At 37.7% G+C, this 10863-nt stretch overlaps 1 protein-coding gene across 1 annotated transcript; it reads right to left on the reverse strand.

The window, feature by feature from the left end:
* Positions 1 to 8681: 8681 nt before the first annotated feature.
* Positions 8682 to 10255, reverse strand: LOC128126605 (polygalacturonase-like). The gene is made up of 3 exons (XM_052764443.1): positions 9770 to 10255; positions 9389 to 9678; positions 8682 to 9273 (listed from the first exon to the last, which is right to left on the reverse strand). The coding sequence occupies exons 1-3, from the start codon at positions 10211 to 10213 to the stop codon at positions 8826 to 8828; spliced, it is 1182 nt and encodes a 393-aa protein (XP_052620403.1). The 5' UTR covers positions 10214 to 10255; the 3' UTR covers positions 8682 to 8825.
* Between the last annotated feature and the right edge of the window lie 608 nt (positions 10256 to 10863).

The raw sequence follows: 10863 nt of genomic DNA on the forward strand, positions 1-10863 counted from the left end.
AGGGCACTATAAGGGGACAAGGCACACAATTTTTGGCATAATATTTATGCATCACACGAAATGGAATTGCTACATCTTTTAGCTGATAAGCATAAATTGCTTAAAAAGAAAATGAGATCTTTCTTTGAACAAGTTTTGCTATCAGCACTGAAATTAAGGGTGCTTCAGATTGGAGGATTACCATCTTTTGTCTTGTTTCCTGTTCTATCATTGAGCTCTGGGAACAAGTTGATTGGTGGTTAACTTGGTGGAAAGGGCAACTGACTGAAGAAGCTACTGGGGAGAAAGCATGAGCAATTCAGAGACAATTTCTTGAAACAAGTCTTGAGGATAAATTGAATATACCTGGTCTGTGCCATTATAACAAGAATAGTAGATGTACGAGTGTTCCATGGCTCCTTCAACCTTCCATCATGTGCCAAACATGAGAAAATCAATGTGAATAGAGGAATCGAGTAGAAAACCCTAGCTAACAGATAAAATCAACATAAACAGTTCAAATTTAGATGAGAAAATCAATGTGAACAGTGGAATCGAGCAGAAAACCCTAGCATTTTCCTTCACCCATCTTTCTTGTGCTGCTGCTGCTACTTCTTGGTTGTTTGCAGAGAGAGAAAAAGAGGAGTGAAAAAGGGTGTGCTGCTGTTGATTAAGTAAGAAATGGAAAAAGAGTGGCGAGACACATACCTTCTTTGAGAAGTGAGAGATCCAATGATGGTATTGTATTCAGAAACATTGTTGGCGTAGTTTCTCTTGGCATAATCGTCGGCGGAATCGGAAAACTGACGACGGCCAAGTGCTGCGAGCAGTGGTTGGCGATTGGATAATGAACCAACAACAGCGAAAATGAATGCTATTGGCTAATAAAAGCCCTAGTTCATGGGTGTGAACTTGTTAGGTCCAGATCATAAAAAGTAAAAACCCTAGTTCTTCTTTGATATCGAAATAAGAAAAGCCTTAAAATCGCCGGCATTTCGAGTTTGAGGATTCGTAGACTCCCAATCGCCGACTCCATGAAAGATATTGTGAGGTTCTATTTTTTGGGGAAGGCGGGTACTTGAATTATTTTGGGATTTGGTTTCCCCCCTTAGTTGAATTAAAGAGGGACGCGCTTATTAAAATTTTATAAAGCGACACCTCTACACGACGCCCACTTAAGTTTATGTGTCTTCCGTGTTTTTAATTTTTTTCGTTAGACATTAATTTTGGGGCACGCACAAATGCGTATCCTCTATTCTTCAAATTTTGCAAAATTGACATTATTTTTTAGGGCACGCACCAATGCGCGTCCTCTATCAGCGCGTGTCATTGTTTGCGCGTCATTAAAGGCCTGTTTTCTAGTAGTGTAAACACACAATGTGCCCCCCCAATTACTATAACAGTCCCCGCCCAAACACGCATAACAGGCCACGCATACTGAGTATAACGGGCCCCACCTTAACTCACATAACGGTCCCCACCCAATGAGTGTAACAGGCCCCACCCTAACTCGCACAACAGATAATAGCATACAATATAACAATCGGTCCCTGCCAGCATACATTTAAACATATAATCATATAAACATACAAACACATGTGACAATCACAAAGATAATAGCATACGACACAATGATCGGGCCCCGCCTTCTGAGAATAATGGTCCCCACCCTAACTTGCATAACGGGCCCCGCCCATATACAAATCATATACGCATTCAAGAGTCACACATACATCTAGCATCCTACATAACAAACCATGGGTTGACATTGGTGTCTTCGACCTGCTAAACATAGTGACAAAACTCACCTCAATCCAATGATAATCAAATAATTGTTCGGACCGTCGAACTGGATAACCTCACGCGAACTAACAATGAATACAATCTTAATCAATAATTTACCCGATAACTAAAAAAATACCCTTAGGTCAAAGTTTGTCAACCCTGATCAAAATCGAAGTCAATGGTCAAGGTCCAAAAGTCAATATTTCTTTCCAACGAAGTACACCTCGCGTACCAAGAGAGTATGCCAAACGTACTCTGATGTTGACCAAAAAGCAGGGTGATGACCGTGTGCGCGCATTGTACCACCAGTTACGCCTAACATACTCAGCCCAGTCCAAAAACTCCATTAACTGCTTATCCCATTAACTTCTTACATCCAAAAACTCAGATCTAAGCCTAAAATGATGACCTAAGGTATAAAGTTTCCAACTTTATGACTTTGCATGACTATAAAGTTTTTAATGTCGAAAACCCTAAGTCCTTAACCCAATAAGACATCACAACTCTTGCACGGAAGGGATAGAAGGGCAAAGATCAAATTTTTATAGTTCATAATAGCTTTATAATGGATAAAGTTTCCAACTTTATCCATTAGAATGGTCCCAACAAACAAGATTTAGTCTTTAAGTCTCAAAGGGACCCACAAGTTCATCTTTTTCTACTTAATCCATTAAGTACAAGTCTTCAACTTTCAAATCTAAATCAAAATGATGTTTAGATGGATAAAGTTGCCAACTTCATCCACAACAAGGTTAAAAACTTTCAAGATCTAAACTTTATGCACTAAAATAATCAAAAGCTCATAACATCCAAAACTAGTTAGATCTAACAAAAGCATCATCAACATTCAAACTTTATACCTCTAGAAGATAGATGATGGTGACCAAAGTCCAGATCTACAAGCTCCAATGCAACCAACACTTCTCCAAGAAGTTCCTTCTTGTCCAAGGTGCACCATGCATACTCCAAAGCACTCAAAAAGACCTTCTTTTAGCATACAAGGCTCAAATAGGGTTAGTGTTTCATGGAAGGGGTGTTGGAAGGGTAGAGGCTAAGAATGGAGTAGGTTTGGGGTAGTTGAGGAGCTTAAATAGGGCTTAAACGACTGAAATAGGGTTTGGGCATTGATTGCGTATGCCCAACGTACTCAGGGTGCCTCAATACGCCCAACGTACTCCCCTCTATACGACTACCGTACTCAACATAACCCAAAACCGACCAAACTTGAAACGGACATAACTTCTTCGTTCTAACTCCGATTTTGACGTTCTTTATATCCACGGAAAGGTAACGAGAAGCTCTAAACGTCTATAAACTCATCCTTGACTTAAAACTTTCTGAACAAAAATCCAAAAGTTATAAAACCCCAAACTAACACTTTACCGAAATACCCCTTGGCGCCAAAACACAGACCGAACTCCCAAATCATCCAAATTACATTACCCACACCCAAATAGGTCTAAATCTCTTTTCCTTAGAGCCCATAAGTCTAATGATACTCGGTGTTCGTGTCACCACCCCCATGTAGGAAATGATTTGGAACAGGGCATTACAATATTTAATGCTTCTTGCATGGATTATGGTTTTAGTTCGATATGTGTTATGCCAAAAGTAACTAAATAGAATTCTAGGGCTCTTCAATACCTTTATGTGCATATAAAGAACACCGAAAATGAAGTTGAAACGATGATGATGTTGTTTAAAGTTGAATTGGAAGTTGAGGGTTTTGCCCTACTTAGGGCATAGGCAAGCTACACATGGCATAGATGCTGAATGCGGAAAACATTTTTATTGGTCTATGTATAGCGTAGGTTTTGCAATGCAAGGTGTAGCCGCTGCTGACCAGAACCATAACCTTAACGTTTTGGGTCCTATTTAAGGGTTCTAACTTCTTGGAAACCTTCCCATAACAAGCCTCCATCACCTCATATCATTCTTTTGAAACCATAGCCACCCATTGTGAGTTTTGGAAACATTAGTGTGATTTTGTGTGCATTATTGGAGGAGTCCATTGGAGAAGCAAATGTGAGCTCCAAGCTTTGTAGATCCAACCTTTGCACTTCATCACATATCTCCAAAAGCTATAAAACTTGCATCTTGATGTTCCTTTTTGTTAGATCTATTTGTCTTATGGGTATTTATGCTTTATGTCGCTTCACCTTGATCCTTGTGAGTTGGGGTTACTCCAAACAATTTGAATGCCTCATTATGACGTTTTTTGAGATTTTAGAGTCATGAAAATGAGAGCTTGGTCACTGTCATGCATCCATGCGTGATTTGTTGAGCAAAATGTGACATCTTGGACCTAGATTTTGGTTGTGTGTTGTAACACCCGCCTGTCTAGGAAAACATTATTATAATGATTTAATAGTTAAGGTCAACATTTGTAACCTATTTTGAAGTAATGAAGAAAAATTATTTGAGTATTATATGATTTATGTGCAATATACATGCCTATAATGATATAATAATAATAATAATAATAATAATAATAATATTATGTCTCCAAAATAGAATGAAGATTTGACCCAATATCTTTAAAGAAATTTGAAGTAGTCGTAACAAGGATTTCTGGGATATAAGGAATGCTGAAATCCGACTTATAAGGAAGAAGTTATGACCCATCGAAGTTTAGCGACAAAACCGACACGACGCTGTGTATCGTAAAAAGTGAGTTTGCGATAACATACTTTTTAGCGTAAGCAATCTAAACGAGAGTCATAGTATATGGTAAACCGAGAGCTGCATACAGAGAACGCCAAAATCTAACTTCGTTCAAGGAAATTATGATATTTCTAAGATTTTACATAGTAGTATGCAGCCTGAAAATCGAATTTTAGATCGATTTATTTTTAGCAGACACAATATAAACAAGATTCCAGGATCTCGTTAATAGGAGCGTAACAATATAAATAAAGACGAAAATGGACGTCGGATGACAAAGTTATGAATTTTTTACGGACTTTAACTGCATAAGCTTGTTAAAGAATAACTTTAAAAAATAAAATCAAAATTAGCAGATGGAGTTTAAACAAAAGTTGTAGATCATGTTGCTACCTACGCGTGGATATAAAGAATGAAAAAAAAACGGAGATCGTATGTGAAAGTTATAGAATTGAGAAGATAATTAAATTTTTGGTTAAGATGTGAGGTTGACACATGGCACAATCCTTGCCGTTGCTTCCTCCCCACACCTTGCCACCGGATTGCGATACATGTCGATGTACATCCAGCGTAACATGCTATACTCCCAGCGTACCTATTATTTACACCCCTCATACTGCGAGTTTCCAACCTATAAATAGAGGCGCAAATCTCTCATTTTCTTCACACCAAATCTATTCTATCTCTCTCAAATACCCTCTTTAGCCCTTCCCCTTCCCTAGCAGTTCCCAAGTGTTAGAGGCGAATCCTGGAGCGTCAGTAGGCTCCGAGAAAAGAGCTTTCGACTCAGAAGTTTTGGCCATGCAGAGCCCCGCTCCTAGCTAAACCCCCTTGTAAGTGAGTTATGCATACCCTACTTTTAAGTATAACTTATGTTTAAGTTCGTTATCGTTATTATGAACCTATAAAAAACATGTATCAACGATTCAAAGTTGTTATACTGATTGATCTACTTACGGGGATGATGTCTAGGCTGTGATTTAGTGAGGTGTTTAAAGTGGGATTTCCAAACAATATATTACGTATGCCAAAAGACCCTACTTCTGATATGATCCTACCTGATTGTTCCTTACTTGATGGATCACGACATAGACATTGAGTTAATGATGAATCTAGATTAATAATTAGTTGCAATAAATATTAGACTAAAATCTAGCAAGAATGATAATCGGCTTCATCGGAGGAAATGAAAATTGTTAGAAATGAAGCGTTGCCCGAATTACGGGTCATCACTTCAACATGTGAGTGCATAGTTACTTTCATCTTACACATAAATATGAAGTATTTAATATATATATATATATATATATATATATATATATATATATATATATATATATATATATATATATATATATATTACGTGTTATACGTGCATATTATCTGTGTTCCTCATATCTATGTTGGATGAACGATTTAAACATGTTTTACTTGATTTAAACTGTATATGTATCTTACACCTATCAATATGTTAGGAAAAGATGAGTAGATGAAATAGATGATGAAAGGTGAAATAAAATGATGAGAGGTTTCGATGTTGAAAGTTGACCCAATCATCCAGCGGAGTATAGATGACGACCACGAACTATTCTAGACAGTCTAATGGAACGCAAGCAGGATCACAACCTATAGGTGTTTGTGAGCGATATGTTCACCAATGTACTCCATCCTCCGCATGGTTGCCTTACTAACATATATTCCTGAGGAATCCCCTAAGCATAATTATCATCCCAATGACGATCCTTAGGCTAGGTCCTTTGAATTAGATGCTTTAGGGACAGAAAGTGAGGATAACGGGAATGGGTAATCGGGTTGAATGATTTGATGAAATTAATAAACTCAATTATGGTGAGTTGAAAAACCTATGTGCTCACCAGGCTCTGAAGCCTGACCCACTCAGTTCCTTGTATTACAGGTAGAGGAAAAAGAGCACATAAATATTGATCTGATGAGAGATCTATTGATTATAGGCCATTAGAATACTAGCTGTTGTAAGGCCTGTACTATTTTTATTTGTGGTTATGTACTTTATTGACAATGACACTCCAACGTTTTTAATATAGTGAAAACTCATTTATTCAGAAATGCTTTGATAATTTACTTATCATATTTTTAGGAACAAATTCCACAACATATTTCTTGAAAAAGATACTCTAATTTTTAGATAAAGCATAAACAAAATGGTCCATTATGGCCATGAAATTGAGGATGTCACACATGTGCATCTTGGACATGCAAAGTGATAAAGTTAGAAACTTTATCCATCTAGATATTCATTTAGATCAGAACTGGGAGATCGGAAGTTTGGCTTGCTATATTAAGATCTTAACAGATTTTAACTGGATCAGTGGCCCTACAATGGGTGTAACGGATGTACACATGACGTTGATCATTTACGTAGGGCATAAGTCAACTGAGGGTTGGCGTTGACTTTTTGACCTGTTCGACTTTTGCTCGACCATGTTGGGACTTAATATGGGAAGGGAAAAAGGTCTTTTGCCCAAAGGAATTTTAATTGTGAGCCTAGACCTTCCATGCGCCATTCATTTGCTTGATTGTTAGTTAGGGTTTTATTGTGGATATGTTTAGAAACGAGAGGCTTGATATCTTCTGCTCGAGTGGGTGGTTTTTCTTGTCTTTAGGATCGAGGTGAGTCTTCATACTATACTCGTGGGTCGAAGGCACCAATGCCAACCCACGGGATTGTGTTATGTAGGATGCTAGTTGTCTTTATGATACTTGCATGGAAGACTCTGGGATTAGCCCGTGACACTTGTTTGAAAGACCATGTGGGTAGGTCACGGGAGTTGTGTGTAAGACCTTGGGGTAGCCAAGGCACTACAAGGGAAGACCATGGGGACAACCCATGAAAATTATATGAAAGACCATAGGGGTAGTCCATGTTAATGTATGTACGGTATGTGGTATTTTGGAGAAACTCACTAAGCTTTGTGTTTACGGTTTGTAGTTTAATATTTTTCAGGTACTTCTAGTTTCAAAGTGAATGGTCAGGCTTGACTATACCGCATCCCTTTATGGTTTTTTTTCCGCATTGGTCACTTTTGAGATACTATGATGTTTGAAAATACAGTTTTACTTTATTTGATTTTGGAACAATTGGTTGTATGACTCAATGTTTAAAATGAAATTTTTATTAGCATTTGTGGGACGTTACAAATGCATAATCTCCATCCTTACAACAAAGTTGATAGTGCGACGACGGCCTTTTCCATGACCATTTGAGTAAGCACCATGATTTGTGGATCTGTCATACCACAAGAAGAATTACATGAGCCATGAGAAGCGTGTTTCATGAGAAGGTTGATGTGGTTGTGCTGAAAAAAGACATGGGTGGAAGAGGAGATACGTGAGGCGAAAGTAAGAAACAATTCATTAATTTCTGCTTGAGAGAGAAAGTCACAAAAAGAGGGATGTGGTTTTATAGCTAGTTGTGTTATAGAGAAGGTCTCGAAAGAAGCCCCCAATAACCTGTGATTTTTGTGAAGACCAATCACTGCAGGTTGATCACATATAGTTTTGAGTTTACAACCGTAATCGGACACCGTATGATTTCCCTTCTGAAGTTGAGGAAGTTATTCATGGAGTATGCAACCATTAAATGGAGTAGTGTTTGTAGGAGTTTCAAGATCGTACCATACCTCACCGATTATTTTTAGGCCGAATGCCCTAACCTTGGCATCTTCAGAGAGGGAAGAATAAAGCAGAAGAATAAATAGTTGGTCAGCCTCTTGCTGAGAGGGATAGGTAAGATAGGGAGAAGCTTTACCTACTTGCATCAACAATTGTGGGTTCCGGAGAGCTAACGGTGCCATGCACGTATCCTGTGAGTTTTTGAGTTTCGGACAGGCAAGGAGTGGCAGGACCTGATTATGCCACAACAAAATAATTATAAGATGATCGCTTAATAATAGCATATGAAGTAGAGCGGCTAGTGAAAAAGACACATTCATCACTGGTGGAGTCGCCGCCGCAATTGACAATAGTAGGGAAGAGAGAGAAATCGAGAAGTGGAAAAAAATATGGATCAGTAGCTATGTTGTATATTGAAGAATATAAAGTACAAGTTACAACATATAGGAAAGGAAATAAGAAATTATCCTATTTTTGAGGATCTATGTACACAATGGTCCCTCTATACTTTGTTGACTAATTAACAACTAGATCTACCCCAAAAAGAAAAAAGGTTTGTGCTTTTTCGGATGTATCAAAAGTTGTCCGGTTTATATCAGAAACCAGATTGATTGTCTATCAAAAATTTTCGTGCTTCAACTAATTTTGGAGGTGGAAATGTCCAATCTTTTATTTGTCTGCTTCGGATGTATAAAAGTCCCGAATAAGATTGCGTAATTTTTTTTTCCTAGAATCGAGTACTTGAATTAGAGACAACTTGTAGGTTGAAGTAATCCAGAAGCAGTACCAGCAGCAAAGGAGCAAGAGGAGACTGCTGGTTGACCCGCATATTTTAGGTTAACATCCTTTAGTCTGATATTAGTGCATGGCTTCCCCTTTCTACAATCAAATTTCACTGCCACCCGTGTTGCTGATGTTCCATGTACATCCTCATACAGCACGTTGCTGATCTTTACTCCTGAAACCTGATTCGGGCAATTCTCATTGTTTGGGCAGTAATTTGCATCTATTAGTATCGGATTTTTTACGTTCACCATACTTGCATGCTGGAAAACAACATCCTTCACGAATCCATTGCTACGTCTTGCCCATGTCTTTATCCTTAAACCATTGTCACTACCTATAAATGTCGCAGTTTTTACAGTAACATTCTGAACACCCGCTTCTATAACGTCCCAACCTAGACTCCCGATGCTGCATCCACATAACACAACTAATTAACACATACACAAACACACTTGGAGAAGAATAATAATATATCATAGTTCAAAACAAAACTATAGATGTTATATATAAAAAACTCATGTACCTGATGCCATGACCGGGGCCACAAACCACCTTCTCTATCCAGATGTTAGAATTGCCAGGGCCAATGGAGATGCAGTCGTCCCCTGTGGAGATCTTAGAATTCAAGATAGTGACGCCTGTGGAAGATGATAAATGGATACCATCTGTGTTTGGGCTGAGCCCGGGTGCTGAGATGCTCACCCCTTGTAGCTTGGCATTGGTGCATGCATATAACAGGATGTGGAACATTTGGCTGTTTAATGACCTTAAATTACTGATCACTATGTTTTGGGAATGGTAGATGCCAAGTGTCTGTAACATTAATGATATATATATATATATAATCTTAGAAAGGAATTTAAAAACAACTATATAAAAAAGTTTATAAGGGGTGCATACGAACCGTAGCTCCTTTAGGACATGTCTTTCCAGAGGATTTGCAGGCCCATAGAGAAGAACCTTGGGCATCAAGGGTTCCACCGGAGATTGTAACATGGTTAGTCCGGTAAAACTTAATCCAAACTTGGGCGTTGCCTACAGCATTATACGTTGAGGGAGCCACCAAAGTACCATCTATCTTCATTGTGATGGCTTTGCTCTTACATGTTTGGCCGGAGAATGTGATTGCAGAACCAATCAAGTACCTGCCAATGGGTACATAGATGATGGCGGGATTTGTTGAATTACAGGCCAAACCCCATGCTTTTAGGAATGCACTTCTTGAGTCTAAGCGCCCATTGGCTTTGGCTCCAAAACTTAGGACGTTATATGTTACCTTTGCTGAATATGAGTACTGAAAGAGGAGGAAAATCATCAAGACTGGAACAATATTTAGTTTGGTGACCATGATGAATTCGTTAAGAAATGTTATAGCTCTATAACCAACCCGTTGATTCAGTTATTTATATCTGTTAAAATTGATTGCATAATCGAGGTATGCACCGGGGGTAGGTTGTTTTATTGATAATGATTGATATGAAGTACTCCGTATGTATAGGATTACGTACTGATCCATCGAGATGGTAACATGCAGGGAATATTAATCATGTAACCTCCATAATATATTAACATCTAAACAAGTCTGTATAATATTCATTTCACAAAATGTGGTTTGAAATTTCGATAAAAAGGTTATTCTAATTATGAAGTTATATTAAAATGGTGTGAATGGTATTGGTAGATGTTATATATTATGGAGGTTAATATAAAATATCAATACATATAGTTTTTAATATAAAATATTTATATCATAATAAATATTATATTATTGTATTATTATTATCTTCTAGTTAATTTTTTTAATTTCTTTTTTTTTCAAACTAATTTTTGTTGGATTATTACTTTTAATTTATTATTTTCTTCATATACTAAATATTATTTTATCGGATTATAATAGTAGTTCTTGTTAATTTTATTGGTTCCACCACAAAGTCATGGGATACGCAAAATCGTGGTCTCTCATCATCGAAATCGTTAGGATCATTGCCAAACACTTTC

Source organism: Lactuca sativa, chromosome 6 (assembly GCF_002870075.4).
Source record: "Lactuca sativa cultivar Salinas chromosome 6, Lsat_Salinas_v11, whole genome shotgun sequence".
NCBI classification, from domain to species: domain Eukaryota; kingdom Viridiplantae; phylum Streptophyta; class Magnoliopsida; order Asterales; family Asteraceae; genus Lactuca; species Lactuca sativa.

Bases quoted from the DNA above. Each gene is read 5' to 3' on its own strand.
- LOC128126605 (XM_052764443.1), bottom strand. From the start codon at position 10,213: ATGGTCACCAAACTAAATATTGTTCCAGTCTTGATGATTTTCCTCCTC. The intron at 9,679-9,769 runs GTTCGTATGCAC...TTAATGTTACAG, and splicing joins CATGTCCTAAAGGAGCTACG to ACACTTGGCATCTACCATTC. The intron at 9,274-9,388 runs GTACATGAGTTT...ATGTGGATGCAG, and splicing joins GGCCCCGGTCATGGCATCAG to CATCGGGAGTCTAGGTTGGG.